This window comes from Dipodomys merriami, unplaced genomic scaffold (genome assembly GCF_024711535.1).
Source record: "Dipodomys merriami isolate MVZ:Mamm:240054 unplaced genomic scaffold, mDipMer1.0.p SCAF_16, whole genome shotgun sequence".
In the NCBI taxonomy this organism is placed as follows: Eukaryota; Metazoa; Chordata; class Mammalia; order Rodentia; family Heteromyidae; genus Dipodomys; species Dipodomys merriami.
Genome location: NW_027202937.1, coordinates 5,146,614 through 5,163,292, shown reverse-complemented (window position 1 = coordinate 5,163,292; position 16,679 = coordinate 5,146,614). Strand labels below are relative to the sequence as shown.

The 16,679-nt window shown below is 39.5% G+C and overlaps 1 protein-coding gene across 8 annotated transcripts in view; it reads left to right on the top strand.

Annotated features, from left to right (window-relative positions):
• Positions 1-259: 259 nt before the first annotated feature.
• The window catches only part of LOC138828086 (adenylate cyclase type 10-like), a 34,260-nt gene continuing 17,840 nt past the window's right edge, over positions 260-16,679 (top strand). For 5 of the 8 annotated variants that reach the window (XM_070023800.1, XM_070023799.1, XM_070023805.1 and 2 more), the window contains exons 1-14: positions 260-423; positions 1,480-1,584; positions 4,199-4,237; positions 5,767-5,910; positions 7,381-7,586; positions 7,861-7,951; positions 8,048-8,136; positions 8,803-8,994; positions 9,704-9,825; positions 13,889-13,965; positions 14,063-14,252; positions 14,940-14,995; positions 15,660-15,813; positions 15,949-16,138. In XM_070023800.1, the coding sequence (XP_069879901.1) occupies positions 267-423; positions 1,480-1,584; positions 4,199-4,237; positions 5,767-5,910; positions 7,381-7,586; positions 7,861-7,951; positions 8,048-8,136; positions 8,803-8,994; positions 9,704-9,825; positions 13,889-13,965; positions 14,063-14,252; positions 14,940-14,995; positions 15,660-15,813; positions 15,949-16,138 (1,812 nt within the window). In that variant the 5' untranslated portion in view covers positions 260-266. The remainder of the gene's footprint in view (positions 424-1,479; positions 1,585-4,198; positions 4,238-5,766; positions 5,911-7,380; positions 7,587-7,860; positions 7,952-8,047; positions 8,137-8,802; positions 8,995-9,703; positions 9,826-13,888; positions 13,966-14,062; positions 14,253-14,939; positions 14,996-15,659; positions 15,814-15,948; positions 16,139-16,679) is intronic. The other 3 variants (XM_070023801.1, XM_070023802.1, XM_070023804.1) reach the window with 3 other exon arrangements.

Below are 16,679 nucleotides of genomic sequence, written 5' to 3'. Positions count from 1 at the left end.
GAGGAGACTTAGTATTTATCCCAGACGACCCACTTCATCCTAGAAGCTTCACGCGCGATTCCTTCGGGAAGTGCCGCTTGCCCTTCCCCCTCCCCCCCCCCCTCACTCCCGGAAGTCAAAGCTAGAAGGAAGTAGGTAGGAGGGGCTCCTGGAAGGCCCGCGCAGATTGGTTGGTGGGAGGTCCCATCTAGAGTCTCCGATGCGGATTGGCTGCTTCTTGGAAAGCACCTGTTTCCGGTAGCGCCGAGGGACGTCTCGCCACCCCCATGGCGACCAGCGAGCCGGAGGCGGGGCCGCCTCTGTGGCCTGTGGCGGCCCGGTTGGCGGCGCTGCTTCCGGACCTGCTGGTCTTTAGGAAGCCGGCGGAATCAGAACCCGAACTCTCCACGTCCCAGGGTGTCCTTCTAGGCGTCCACGTGACTGGTGAGGGCGAGGGCGGCCCTGGAGTTGCCCGCGGGCCCGAGGGCAGCCATAGTCCCTGAAAGCCGGCGGGATGACGTCCCGGCGCCCCGAGGCGCCACCACCCGCGGGACCTTTCACGTCGGCCAACTCGCCCTTCTTGATGACTCCGTGTAGCTCTTGGGTTCACTTCTCAAATGACGAAATTGACAGCAGGGTTGTGCAGAGATACTCAATGCATTTTCCTCCAACGCGGGGGTCTTCTAATAATAAGCCTTCGCCTATATATATATAAAACATATTATATATTATATATTATTATTATGTTATGTTATATAATTATATAATGCATATAATTATATAATATAACATATTAATATATTTAAATATATATTATATAATAATATATAATTATGTATTATATAATTGTGTAATAATATATTATGTTATATAGTATATATTATATATAATTCTTTTTCCTCTTTGTTTTGTGGAACTGAGGAACCCGGGAGCTCCCACCTGCTAAGCAGGTGCTCTACCACTTAAGCCAAGTCCCCAGCTCACTTAATTTCGTCCCTTGGAGACATAGGTCTGTGCCTGCCATTTTTTTTTTCTTGATGCCAGGTATCTAGCCAGAGATTCATTCACAAGTATTTATAAAGTATCTGTGTGTCATGAAGACAGGAGGTGCCTGTCCTTACCACTTGAGTTCTTTGCGCTTTAATCCAATCCCCTTTTCAGTGTTTTCTCTTTCTCAAACAAGGACAGACAGAATGATAGCTTGCTTCAGCCACAGAGCCTGAGGAGAACAGTCTTTGGCTCACATAGAGAAAAGAGAGAGGGTAGGAGGGGAAAAGAGAGAGGCAGGAGAAGGAAGTAAAGAAAGAAAAAGCACTTATAAGTGAGGCAGCAGTTAGTCTGGCCCTGAGTACTTACTAAGTAGCATCATACTTGATAGATAGGTCAAGGGATTCACCTTGAAAGGATCCTATTCCTTTAGATTCACATAGTGTGTGGAGGGAAGAGGGCCTAAAGGTTTAAACATTGAGCCTTAACAGTAACCTTTGCTTTGTTGGTCAGGGTTTACAGCATTAATGGATAGGTTCAGACTGACCTGCAAGCCGGAACATGACATGGAAAAACTGGCCCACATCTTCAGTTATTACATTAGTGACATCGTGGAGCGTGAGTGATCATTTCAGGGAACCCAGGAGGTGTGGTTCTGGGCTCCTGAGGGTTTATTTTCAAGGAAAGACCATGGAGTACTTTAAAATGAATAACCATAGGGTTATGAATTTATTTAGTGTTATTGAGGCTTGAACTCAGGGCCTGGGCTCCACCCCTTAGCTTTTTTCCCCTGAAGAATGGCTCTATACAACATAAACCACATCTTCCCTTCCAGCTTTTTGGTGGATAATTTGAGATAAGAGTCTTATAGATTTTCCTACCCAAGCTCACTTCAAACTATGATCCTCAGATCTCAGCCTCCTGAGTAGGTAGGATTATAAGTGTGAGCCACCCATTTTCTGGCAGGGTCATTCTTTTATCATCACTCATCTTTAGTTTTATCAAGTTACTGGTAACAAGCTCGTTCTTTGCCTCTGTCTACCATTCCACTCAGTCTTACATCCTATTGACTCAATGTTCAGAAAAGGGAAAACAAATTTGTTTCAAAATAAAGTATTCCACAGGTGGTCTTTTAACAATAAATGTGCCTCCTGGATATGTATTATATTTTACAAAACAGTTTTCCCAAATAACAAGTAGGTCTCAGATCAAATTCTGTATTCCATAATAAGGAGCTTGGATTGAAAGGTTGGAGCAGAGAAGTACCTGCATAGCAAACAAATGTGTTCAACCCTGTGGGTATAGCCAAAAAAAGAAAAAGAAGACAGGACAGCTGGTGAGGGTTTATTTCTTGGACAGTGAATACACAGACCTGCACTCTAGTATAAAAGAGTAGAGACCGCGAGGAAATATGTAAGATGTCCCTTGAGATTATGGCCTCCCTATTATATTCCTAATTTAAAAACACTGAAATGAACATGATAAATTACACAGGACTGTAGGCATTCACACACAGTAGGACCAAAGAGTACTCTTAGCAAAGGAATAAAAAGGTATAATGCCTATTTGCCTCTGATTTCCTAAAATATCTAAATGAACTCCAAAAAAAAAAAAATGAAATGAGCCTTTCTTAGTTTTTACTTTTTTTAAAAAAAAAGGAAATTCAAGGTATGTGCCATTAGTACATGAATAAAGTCCCTCTGATAATATTGAAGAAACAATTGAGATTGTTGTGCTTCAATATCAAGTTGTAGAAGTATAATACTTGTTCTCCATTTGATAACTTAAAAGATCTTTTTAAATACACACACACACACACACACACACACACACACATATAATAAGTGGTGTTTATTTTCGTTTAGGTTGATTGTGAAATGCTGTGTTTGTGTATGAGGAAAAATTACCTCTTAAAACCAGTCTGAAACAAAAATGCTTTTGCAGTGTCTGGCAAATGAAGTCAAGAAAAGAGTCCCATTGAGTATAATTACATAGAATATCAAATGAGGAAACCATGGGATGAAAAGTGTGGGAAAGTGAATGAACTAGGTTTGACCACCTAGACCTCTTGGGTTTCAAACCTTACTTTAGAAAACAGAAGTGATGGGAAGAATAATCACTGGACAGGATTACTACTAGCGTTGATATTTCAGATGTTTGTGCACATATATAGTTTTTTGTTTTACCCGAAAGTGAAGTCATCCTCTGCCTTACACTTAGAACTAGCTTGTTTCATGTTCGATCCCTGCCCAACCCACCTCACCCTCTGTCATTAAATACCATGTAATTTTGTATTTAAAAAAAAAGAAAGAAAGAAAGGTTGGAGCAGAGTAGTACTATGATCTGATTTTTTAATGTAATTTAATTTTGGAGGCAAGGTCTTGCTTATACACTGGCTTCAAATTCACTAGTAGTCCAAGCTGGCTTCAAACTTGCAATCCTCCTGTCTCAGGGTCCCAAGTGCTACAATTTACAGGCATTAGCCTCTATGCCTGTCCTCTGATTTAACTTCTTTTTTTAAGTTAATTTGGCTGCTTCATGAATGAAATTATAGGGAACAAGAGAAGAGTGAATGGTAAGATTGGAAGCTGGGGAAGTGGCGCTGTGGCTCAAGTGGTAGAACACTAGCCTTGAGCTGAAGAGCTCAGAGACAGTGCCCAGGACTAGAGTTCAAGCCCCACCAAAAAAAAAAAAAAAAAAAAAGAAAGAAAGAAAAGAAGAAAAACAAAGAATGTAAGCTGGAAGCAATAATTAGATCAATCAACAATTAGATTGAAGAGGTGGAGATTTGGTCTAAGGTAGTACATCCCAACTCTAGATACACATTTGATCACTGCCTGGAATGCTTTTACAAGCCTTGTTACTTTGATACTGGAATGTATCTCTGTTTACCAAACATTCAGTAGGCCTTGTGTTCCGTCCCCAGGAACACACGTCTTGATACCTAGCCTTTATGGCAGACCATTTAAATAGAAACTCTGGGCCCCAGAATAAGGATTCTAATAAATTTCACAGGCAGTATCAATGCGTGACCAACTGAGAAAATGTATAAAAGTACAAATAGATTTGAGGAGAATGTAGGAAAAAAGAAGAAGCCCAAGGCTTGGAGTAACAGATAAGAAAAATATGAGGAAATTTTAGTAGGGTATTTTTTTAATGTATAGAATTTTGCCATAATCCAGTATCTCGCTGGTCTTGACCCATTTTTTCTCTCTTCCTTACCTGATTTCAGATGTTCTCTGTTTTGGAGGGGATATCCTAAATATCACAGGTATTTTTAGTTTTTCTGTACGTTTAAAGAACTGTGAGTGAGGGAAGTAGTATGTAGATGAAATCTGCCTATTTGTTCTGCATTCATTAATTAATTCATTGATCCCTGAGATATGAAGATGAGGAAACAAGTCTCTGTTTCAAAGGACTTTCCAGTTTTAGAAAGTGTTGCTCAAATTAAACTTACATATGCTTTACATTCATTTAGATTGAATGCCAGTGGAGATATGGATCAAGTGGGAGAATGCTTGCCTAGCAAGTGCAAGGCCCTGAGTTTTCTTTAAAAATAGGAGAGAAAGAGAAGAGAGGCTGGCAATGTGGCTTAGTGGTAGAGTGCTTGCCTAGCATGCATGAGGCGCCCTGGGTTTGATTCCTCAGTACCACATAAACAGAAAAAGCAAGAAGTGGCACTGTCACTCAAGTGGTAGAGCACAGCCTTGAGCAAAAAAAGCTCAGGGACAGTGGACAGGCCCTGAGTTCAAGCCTCAGGACTGGCAAAAGAGAGAGAGAGAGAGAAAGACAGGGAAGAGGAGTGGGGAACAGAGGAAAGGAAAGGGAAATGACAGGAATCAATCAAGTAGTTTGTGGCTCAAGTGGTAGAACACCTGCCTGAGTTAAATGTTAGGAAAATTAATTCTTATAATACATTCTTCAGAAACATTCATGAGAGACTAGTTCATTAGTAGCAGAAATTAAGCATAAGAGTCAAAAGTCTCCCCTCTGGAAAAACTGAGGATGATTCACATATGATGTAGAGTCAGCCTTCTTTTTTTGTTGTTGTTGTTGATTGTGGGGCTTGAACTCTGGGCCTGGATGCTGTCCCTCAGCTCTTCAGCTCAAGACTAGCACTCTACCACTTGAGCCACAGCACCACTTCCGGTTTTCTGAGTGGTTTATTGGAGAAAAGAAGCTCACAGACTTTCCTGCCCAGGCTGGCTTTGACCTCAATCCTCAGATCTCAGCCTCCTGAGTAGCTAGGATTACAGACGGGAGCCAGTGCCCAGCTCTTCTCTTTTAAACAATAAAATAAGCCATAAAAGTAGATTTGAATTTGAGCCTACATTTTGTGAATTTGCTACTACCCTACTTCTCTGTTAGTTCATTGATGGAAGGAAGGTTACCAAAAGTTTTGACAAGCCAAGCACCGGTGGCTCACTCCAGTAATGCTATCTACTCAGGAGGCTGAGATCTGAGGATCACCGTTCAAAGCCAGCCCAGGCAGGAAAGTATATGAGACTCTTCTCTCTAATCACCGAAAAAGCCGGAAGTGATGCTGTAGTTCAAGTGGTAGAGTTGAAGAGCGGTAGAGTTGAAGTGCCCAAGCCCAGAGTTCAAGCCCCATGACCGACAAAAAAGTTTTGACAAAGTATTATTTTAGCCTTGCATAATTTATAGTGCTAAGAAGCTTTGCCTAATGCCTTTCATAGTATCCACACCAAATGAAGTTGATCTGTGCAGTACTGGGGCTTGGCCCTCGGTGAAGCGAGTCTAAATCCTTGACCCCTGTCAGGCTATTCTCTGTCTTTTTAGGGAATGTACTCCTGGCACTATGGACAGTGGAACAGAATCAACTGAGTGACATCATTACTCTGGTGGCCAAGTGCAGTCTGGAAATACAGGAGAAATTTGGTATCTACCATACCACAGAAGGCCAGGACCTGCAGCTAAAAATTGGTAGTAGCTCCTAAAAGAATGGTTCGGTTGGAAAAGAAAAAATACTATAAAGTTTCAAGAGATGACAAACATTTATACATTTGCAACTCAGTTCAAAGGATAGATTTCTCTAATATAGAAATAGCATGTACAAATCAAGAAAAGTTAATGTAAGAGAAAAATGGGCAAAGGATGTTAATAAATGGTACATAAACAAATACAACTGGGCTGGGAAGGTGGCTCAGTGGTAGAGTACTTGCCTTGCATGCCTGAGGCCCTGGGTTCGATTCCTCAGCACCACATAAGCACAAAGAAAAAAGCCGGAAGTGGCACTGTGGCTCAAGTGGTAGAGTGCTAGCCTTGATCTGAAGAGCTGAGGGACAGAGCCCAGGCCCAGAGTTCAGGCCCCACGACCGGACCCAAAAAAAAAAAAAAAAAAAAAAAAAAACAAATACAACTATGCTTGTGTGCAAAAGGGTAGTCATCTACCTTAATAAGAAAAATGCTATTTGAGAGTACATTGAGATATTCATTCTTACTTGCAGACAGGCAAAAATTCAGACATGGACAATACCAACTCTGTTTGTGAGTGTGTGAGAAATGCCCTTTCTCCACCTGTGAAGTAAACACTGGCACAACTATGAAGGGTGATTTGGCCGTCTTTATCACGATGACAAATGCATCTATTTTTTAATTCAGCTATGCTACTTCTCGACAGTTATCCTGTAAATACATTTACAAACCCAAAATGTAGACAAAAAGTTATTGATTACAATATGATTCATAATAAAAATTGAAAGTAATACATCTGTTGGAAATTAAATAAAATGTGTACTTACTAAAATTCTCTGCATTTTTGAAAGTATGTTCTAATGTAACAATATCTCTAAGATATAATTAAGTGAAAAAAGTAAGAAAAACATTAGTCTCATAACCTTTTGTGTGATAAGTGGAAATAATTTTTCTTCTTTGTTGTATTTTAATAAATACTATGAACGTACAGACAAAGCATATAAATCACCTACTGGGGGAAATGACAATCCCTCAGGGCCAGAAAAATAGAAGATAGAATAAAAGTATAGAGCGAGCCCTATATCCAGTAAGATACTTAATTTCTCTTCTCTCTACCCTGATTACATATGAGGAAGGGTAGTATGCTCACGGTTGTAGCAGTTTCTATTTGGTCTCTCGCCAAATAATTTGCCATTAGGACCTAGCTATACATTAGAATAGCAATTTAGAGTCAAGGTACTTAGAGCTGTAGCATTTCTTATTTCCTTCCCCTGTAAGACACAAGCTTTTTAGAATGTCCATCTCTACATGTCTTTAAATGAGAAAAGAGTCTGAAACTCAGTGTTATGGTTAAAGGTCAGACTTCTTAACTGAGGACCATACTAAGTTGGCAGGAGTCATGTTGGGATTCCAGACCCCTCTCTTTGAATAGTTTTCAATTTTGTTTTGCCATCTTGTACTTCTCTTTTTTCTGACTAGGTCTGTCTGCAGGTCGGATTTCCCAGGTTATTATTGGTGATGAGCAGCGGCAATACCTCTTGGTGATTGGGCAGGATGTAGATGGTATCAGGTTAGCTCAGCGTTTGGCTCAGGCAAATGAAATTGTCCTGTCCTGGAACTGCTGGAAGCTCTGTGAGCAGTACATGTTTGAAGTGGAAATCATGAGGGAGGATGAAGCTGTGAAGGTGAGAGTCTGGCCCCATCCCTACATGGCCTTCTGAAAAGGCCTTGCTACTGGGCAGTGCCATGGTGCTGTCATGTTTGGTTGACCAAACTAAGATTGAAACTGTCTCTTGGAGGAAGGCCAGAGGTGGTCCCCTACAAAAGTAGATGGGGCAGAGAGTGTGGCTGATAAGATAAAAAGTAAACAAGGGAAATAGAATCCTTGGCCCCTCTGTTAAGGGAGTAAAGGCATTCACCTTGCGGGATGGACACAGACGAGCAGTTTCCTTTCTCTAGTTAAGAGATATTCGGATCATTGACCCATTTGATTTTGATGAGCATTTTGAAAAGTGCCTTGATTATCTGCCACATTACCGTACAAGTACTGGTAAGTTACTTTGCCCTTTCTACCTAAACACTCCACAGTTTTAAAGCTTCATTAAGCACATGACTGGAGACATCTTGTTTGTTTTCCTTTTCTCAGAGTCACTAAGAACTGCACTGGAATTAGATCCAGACTCTGCACTTGAACAAACACTGCGGAAGCACATAATGAAAACTCTTTTGAAGAAGGTAATTTCCTAATTCTTGAGTCAGAATGTAGACCGTGTGTGTGTGTGTGTGTGTGTGTGTGTGTGTGTGTGTGTGTGTGTGTGTGTGTGTGTGTGTGTGTGTGTGTGTGTGTGTGTGTGTGTGTGTGTGTGTGTGTGTGTGTGTGTGTGTGTGTACACATATGTGATAGCCTTTTTTTATTGGTCAAGCTCATCTGCTCCTCATTGTAATCCCTGCAGATTTCCCCATCTACATGAAAATAATTAGTGTACCCTTGAGTCAGTTTGCTTAATCCTAGAAAATAGATTATTTTCCAGTCTGTCCTATAGGCGCTAGTACCCTATTAATAGGATATATATAGCATATGCTTGGTAAATATATATTGGTCAGTCAAGTATATAGAAATGAATCAATATTGTTAGAGTCCCTTTGCATGAAATTTAATGACTAATCAACATATCAAAATATTAGGAAATATGAAAGCCTATTGGTGAATTAGACTTAAAAGTAAATAGTTTTAATTCAAAGTGCACTGGTTACTATAGGTAGTGCCTGAACTTTCTTTTAAATTTTTGCCCATCACCCATAAGTTGTTTGCTCATATTCACCATGAGTTGTCAAGTTGAAATACTTGCATATGATACTGAGAGTTGAAGACACAGATAAGGTAACTTTGTGTCTTTGTAGATTGATGAAGGCCAGCCTGTGGAGTATATATCAGAATTCCGTACAGTGACTTTGGTTTTGGTCAACCTGGAGTTCCACAAGGCAGCCTGGTTGTTGCATTTGTGCCATCTCATCCAGGAGGCTACCTTGTATATCTCCACAGTCATCGAGAAAGGGGGTGGCCAGCTGACCCAGGTCTTTATGTTTGAAAAAGTAAGTATAAAGGAGCTTGACCGATCAGTATTAAAAGTAAGTAAGAAATAAGTCTTAGATGACTAGTTTATCTTGCACACATAACACAAACAAGTATAAATGCATTTTCCTCCTATTTACTTCATAACAAACTTTATTATAAGTAAAGTAAGTTAAGGAATGCCATGTTCTAATTAATTTAACTTTCAGGATTATTTTCCATCTCCTTTTTTTACTCATTTCTTGTTGAAAAGCCTTTGTGAAAGCATAAAGAATGAGCTTCTGGCTCTAATAATAAGGTATGCATGGTCAGACTTTTTCTCAGACAACAAGAAAACTTGAAAAACAATATTTTCATATTTGACATGGTTATAGAAAATATAAGTAGATAGACTTAGCTCAAGATATACCCAAGAAACTGAAAGTGATTTTTTTAAACAGTGGAAACTCACTGTGTTGCCCTTGCTGACTTGAACAGCTGAGTAGCCATACCCTGGCACATGACACTGTACCTCACTGCAATGGATCTTAATAGCAGCTCTGTGTTGTAAATTTCAGTTCTTGGAATAATTAAACCAACTTAAAAATGTTTTCCTGTTGGTCTGGCCCAGAGTATCCAGCTCATGAGCTGTGTAGAATCCTCTATTCTTAGCAGCAAGCCAGTAGTTGAGTTAAGCCATATTCCTTCCCCAGATAAACTTGTCTTTTCTTCCTCTGTCATCTATCCTAGAGCTGCATGTTCCTCTGTGTTTTTGGCCTTCCTGGGGATAAGAAGCCCGATGAGTGTGCACATGCCCTGGAGAGTTCCTTCAGCATCTTCAGTTTCTGCTGGGAAAATCTTGCTGAAACAAAGTGAGGAGGAAAGTGGGACAGAGAAGAGCTTTTCGTACCTCCAGGGAGCTCTTCAGGCAGAGTAGGAGGCAGTAACAAGGAATAGGGAGTAGGAGGAGGGGGAGAATATCCAGAATGTGTCTAATAGGAAGGAAGCTTGCTTTAACAAAAAAGTCAGCAAATAGGAGCTGTAAAGAAATTGTTAAATAGATAGATATATGGGCTGGGGGTGGGTTTCCCAGAGGACCTGCCTAGCAAGCACAAAACCCTGAGTTCAAACCGCAGTACCATCAAGAAAAAGAAAAGAAATCACTAGATGCAGAACTATGTACTGCATCCCCAGAGACAAAATTAAGATAGGTTGCCAACTAATAGAGCAGGAGAGTATGGAGAAACACTTAGAAGTTTAGAACACTACAAAGAAAATTCCAGATATTCAAGAGGTAGAGATAGTAGAATCAAGAGTTCCAAGCCAGCCAGCCTAGCAAACAAACTTAGGGAGACCATATCTCAAAAACAAACACAAAAAATAGAATGGTTGGGGCTTGGCTCAAGGGGTCGAATACTTGCAAAACTCTGGTTTAAATCTCTAGTACTTACAAATGGGGGGGGACTACAAAAGACAAGCAAATAGGTAAGTTCAAATAGTACAAACAGCATATCTGACTATGAAGAGGATGCTACAAAAGGTAGCATGAGAACATTGTGGGTAATTACCTAGGAGGGAAACACAGCTTTGTGTATCCATGTGTGTGTGTGTACATGCATGCCTATCCTAGGCCTTGAACTCGGGGCCTGGGTGCTGTTCCAGAGCTTTCTTGCTCAAGGCTAGCACTCTACCCCTTGAGCTACAACTCCTCACTTCGGATCTTGCTGGTAATTGGAGATCAGGGATCTCAGATCCTCAGATCCCAGTCTCCTGAGTAGTTAGGATTACAGGCATGAGCTACCTATGCCCAGCCAAAACACAGCTTTTGACTTTCACTCTTGATCTTTCCCCGGTCTCATTGCTTTTTCTGGACCCTATAATGAAATGTCTCACTCCTCCATATCCACTCTACCATTTTCTGCAAAGTCCTAGACCTAATAAAGATAGAGGAAAATCTACTCTCCCACTCATTACATTATGACAAAGTTGGTTAGGATTATCTGGGAAGCAGTGTCTCATGCCTGTAATCCTAGCTACTCAGGAGGCTGAGATCTAAGGATCATGGTTCAAACCCAGCCCAGGCAGGAAAGTCTGTGAGACTCTTATCTCTAATTAATCATAGAAAAAGCTGGAAGTAGCGCTGTGGCTCAAAGTAGTAGAGTGATAGACTTGAGCAAAAGAAGCCCAGGGACAGCACCCAGGCCAAGTTCAAGCCCCAAGGCTGAGGGGGGAAAAAAAGTTGGTTAGTGTTTTTCAAATGACCTTTTATTAATAAAAATAGAAAACCATGGGAAATGTATATACGTGAAGTTGAAAAATGGTTGCTTTCCAGTGTTAACTTTGAACCAAGGATAGATTTTCTTGCCATATTTTTTTGAGATTTGAGATTTAAAGCACTAATAGAATAATAGAATTGTATCACACATATTTAGTGCTTTAACATTTATAGAATAGTATATGCTACCAGAGTAAAATATTTTTATCTTCCATTTATATTTGAGGAAGCTAAGGACACATAGAAAGCCAGATCCTTGTTTTTCTAATATTATTTTGTATTGGCAACTCCTTCATAAAATCTAGATGCTCCCAAAAGTATCACACACATTATGTGTGTATGTATGTGTGTATAGTGTGTATAGAGTTTGTGTATGCATTACATATTGTGTGTAAACTATATAGTGTACAATATATCATGTATATTATGTATGTGCATCACACACTCATGTGTGCATGTCTTGGGTCAGTTCTAGGGCTTAAACTCGGAACCTTTCACTTGGCATTTTTGACCACTAATGGAGATCTACCTCTTGAGCCACTTCCAGCTTTTTGCTGGTTTTGAGATAGACTTTTGAATTTGTCTGTCCGGGCTGGCTCCAAAACCTTGATCCTCAGATATCAGCCTCCTGAGAATCTAGGATTATAGGCATGAGCTACCAGTGTCCAGCTCCCTTAACGCTTGAATTACTCATTTCTCTGGTCTTTAGAGGTTGTTTTACAATGCCTTGAAGGATGCCCTCTTTGACTCTTAAATCCATAACCTATGTGGTCCTCCTTTGTTTAGAATATTAGATAGGATACTGGGGTTCATTTAAACTGATCTCTTCAGGAAAACAAAGATCCAGAGAGGTTATGTTGGCAAACCAATTAGCATAACAGTGTCAGAGCCTGAAAGCTAGATTTCAACATCGGTGGAATTGTTTTTTCCCTTGAAGATAACTACTAAGTCAGTATTTCCCAAAATACATTTGATAGAACCTGAGTCCCTTCTACTCTTGGTCAAGCTAAGTTCACAATGTACACTTACATATCAAAGGTTGTAAATAGTCTTAGGGTAAAGAAAGTTATTTAGTTTTAGTGTTTCTCAAGTGTACTGGATCATGAAACTCTTTTCTCCAAAGAGCCCTGTAAACATCCAGAACAAGGAATGCTCTGAAGAACATATTTGGGGAAATGTTGCACCAATGTAAGTGTAAGTTTAGGTGGCCACGCCTATGCAGTCTCGGTAAAGGCCTCATTACTGCTCATACCACTGCATCACATTAGCTCTCACCCAGATCCCAAACTCTTCTCCACACCTTCTCGGGTCATCTTCTGTTATGTTTTTAACCTGAAATCTAGTTCCAGTTTTCTGGTGGTTAATTGGAGATAAGAGTCTCACAGACTTTCCTGCCCAGGCTGGCTTTGAACCTCGATCCTCAGATCTCAGTCTCCTGAGTAGCTAGGATTACAGGCATGGTCTACCAGGTATTTTTGAGACAGGGTATTTTTGAGACTTACTAGGTTCAAACTCAGAATCTTATCATTATGCTCTTTCAGTACCAGAAATACATATAATGTATGTCAGATAATATATGTATAGTGTATATCAAATAATATGCATCAATGTAGAATAGCTTTCTTTTTTAAAAAAAACTCAGGACCTCACACTTGATAGGTGTGTATTTTAATACTGAATCATGGCCCCAGCCAATATAGAATGTTTTGAAATATTATTTAGAAAGTATATTCCAAAGATCAGTTTGCTTCATGAATTCTTCCATCAACTGTCTTGACATTCTGATTATTGTTTTACTCTGACATTCAAGCATTATTTGATCTGTTAACTCTGTTTTGATGGCTGTTGATTGGCTTGTCATTTTTTGCTTTATTTGAGAGTATAGTAAAAATAACATGATCTTGGAGGGGGCGGCTAGGTTCTCATTCTGACATTTTTACATAGATCTGGGATAATTAACTCCTTTTTGAGGGCAGTGAATTCTAGTGCTCACTAGTATAGTTTTATGTCCTGGAACAAATCAGAGCCTCTCTGAGCCACATTCTTTTTCATGGCAAATATTTTCCATGCCTTCCAGGCAGGTTGGTTGTTAATTATATCTCAAAGGATTAGATGAGGTAATCAATCAGTTCAAAGGTACTTCAAAAAGTATATATAAAGCATCTTACAGATAAAATATTTATCTTCTTACTAAGAACAGTTCTCTAACTAAAATTCCTGAAGAAGACCATTCTGTTCCTTTCAGTTACCACCCTAGTACTTAAATTCTTTTCTTTTTTTTCTTTTTCTTTTTTTTTTTTGTCGGTCGTGGATCTTGAACTCTAGTCCTGGGTGCTGTCCCTCAGCTCTTCAGCTCAAGGCTAGTGCTCTACCACTTGAGCCACAGCACCACTTCCGGCTTTTTTCTGTTTATGTGGTACTAAAGAATTGAACCCAGGGCCTCATTCATGGAAAGCAAGCACTCTACCACTGAGCCATCTTCCCAGTCTAGTACTTAAATTCTTTATGCTCATGATATTATTCAGAACAATAGCAACTTCTGACCTTGTTGATTCTGAGCTCAAAAACTACGCTTCTGTATCTAGAGAGTGGCAGACCTAGTGCCTAACTCAGAGGCTTCTGACTTTATATTTACTCACTGTTGGATTTCTGATTCCTAGGCTTGTTTCCATCAGTATTACCAATGGACCAGTATTCTGTGGTTTGGTGGGGTCAGTAGCAAGACATGAATACACAGGTAGGATAGAACATTGGATTGTTAGTACTGTGATTTAGGGGTGAAGGTGAAAGAGGTACTCCAACTACCTTCAACCAATACTGTCTCCCTGACACAGTTATTGGCCCAAAAGTGAGTCTTGTGGCCAGAATGATAACAGCTTATCCAGGCTTGGTCTCCTGTGATGAAGTAACATATCTAAGATCCACACTGCCTGCTTACAACTTCAAGAAACTGCCAGAGAAAATGATGAAAAATATTTCCAACCCAGGGAAGATGTATGAATATCTTGGCTATAAAAGATGCATGTAAGTGTCACTATATGGTTTATACCCATCTCTTACAGAATCAGGTCATAGTAATAGTAAGTTTTCCATTGTATGTATCTTATTACTACTGGAATAAGATTCATGTGAGAAGGTATCTATCTGTGTCTAAGACCTTCAGCTTGTGTGTTTAGTTCGTAAGAGAGTTCCTCCATGAATTTCTTGCTATCTGACAGCAAGAGAGTAGCAGTAAATCACAAATCCAAATGTTCTTTATTCTTTTCTTTGTGCACTTCACAATTTTACTTACTTCCCTGAGCCAGAATTGGTCAATACTGCTGTTCCCACATCATCACCACCACACAAATTTCTAGTCCTTAAAACCTTGCTTTTGGTCTGGGAAAGTGGCTTAGTGGTAGAGTGCTTGTCTCGCATGCATGAGGCCCTGGGTTCAATTCCTTAGAACCTTAAACAGAAAAAGCTAGAAGTGGTGCTGTTAGCTCAAATGATAGAGCACTAGCCTTGAGCTGAAAAGCTGAGGGACAGCGACCAGGCCCAGAGGTCAAGCCCTATGACTGACAAAACAAAAAACAAAAAAACGAAAAACAAAACTTTCTTATCCAGAACTTTGTCCCTCTTCAGTTATATGAAAGAATCTGCCAAAGAGGACCTGTGTTCCTGAAGCAGTTTTTAATAGATATATTCCCTTTGTTTTTTTTTTCCTCCCAGAATGTTTGGGAAGAGACATTTGGCCAGAACAAGTAATAAAATTCACCCTTTGTTAGGTGAGTTTTCTTTTGTAATTTAAAGCATTTGTATAAAAAATGAAATACAAACTAAATACTTTTAATCTTTCTCTAAAATAGAAATCAGCCTTCTTAGTGAATTTATGTTTGTTTTGAAGAGGTCCTACCATTACTTTTCCATATTAGATATTCAAATTTCAGCTGTCACTTTAACTGAAAAGAATCTTTGTAAGTCAGAGCTTACCTATTGAAATCTGGGAATCATACTTAGAAGAGTAACGATATCACCAAGACTGTTGCAGCTGTATTATATATTCCCTATATTTTATTTATTTTAACCTACATTTATTATAGTTCATGATCTTCACATAATAGTGACAAACTATGAAGTCTAAATTGTTATTATGGAAAATTTTAAATACACTGTGAAAATAATCATAACCTCTACATCCATGCAGTAACTAAGTGCTTTGAATTTTGTTCCTTGGGCTTCACAACAAACCTTGAAGACTAGGATATACTCTGTTTAGTCCTGATTTGCTAGATTTGCTAGAATGGGATGAGAATTTCCATCACAGAATGGATGGGCTCTAGGGTGGAGGTAGAACAGTCTTTCTTAAAGGTAGCTTCATAAATTAATTCAAATAAATAAAGTCTCTAAAGTATAGACATGTTAGAAGGATCTAATATGTCTCTTATATAGACAGGGAGAAAGAGCTGGACGTCTTCAGTTTGGCACAGCAGGAATGTTTGCACCAGAGGAAAGGAAGAGCAGTTCTATATGAGGGTGGAAAAGGCTATGGAAAAAGCCAGTTGTTGTCTGAAATAAACTTCCTAGCCCAGAAGAAAGGTCAAAGGTAAAGACTCCTGCTTTTTTGGAGCCACCTTCTTGGAGCTTTTTTCCTTATTGATGGTACTCATGTCATTAGATTCAGCATCCTTGAACATGTGTGGGTCAGAGGACTCCCAATGACTGTGGTAACATTCACCAGGGTGTTGCCACTAATGCTGAAGGAAGCAGATGCCAAGCAGTACTTCTATGCCATCCAGACGCTCATGGCCATCTTCTTTGAAATTGATATATGCCCAGCCTATTGCCGACAAGAGTGCCTACAAAAATATCTCTCTGGGATGATGGATGAACCTCTTTACTGCCTTTTTAATGACATCTTCTTTGTTAAGGTAACAAAGGCAATGGCTTTATGAATCAGGTTACTATTATTCATTATGGATACTCATACCCAGGATTGTTTTCTAATGTAACTCCATGTAAATGCAGCCTAACATGACTAACTAAAGTTAGTCATGACAGTTGAGATTTGATACCAAAACTTAGACTTTCTCCTTTTGGAGAAGAGTGAATTCTAGAGCCTATAATACATTTTTATGTCCTAGAACATATCACAGCCTCTCTGAGCCACAATTTTGCCATCTGTGAATGACAGTTATATACTTTAATATGATTTTTGCATGAATTTTAAGGCAGATAATATAAGAGTTTGAATATAAATTTTAAAGTTTAAATATTTCAGTGTAGTAGCACATTCTTGGAATTACATCCATGTGTTTTTGATTCAGGAATAATTTTTTATGCTTGAATGATATTCCTTCCCATTCCCTGCTATGGAATGTCACTTGAACCAGCATCTTATCCTCAAAAGCTCCCAGTGATAATGAACCCATGTGATATCCAATACTGAACAAGTTAGAGTCCCTGGTCCAC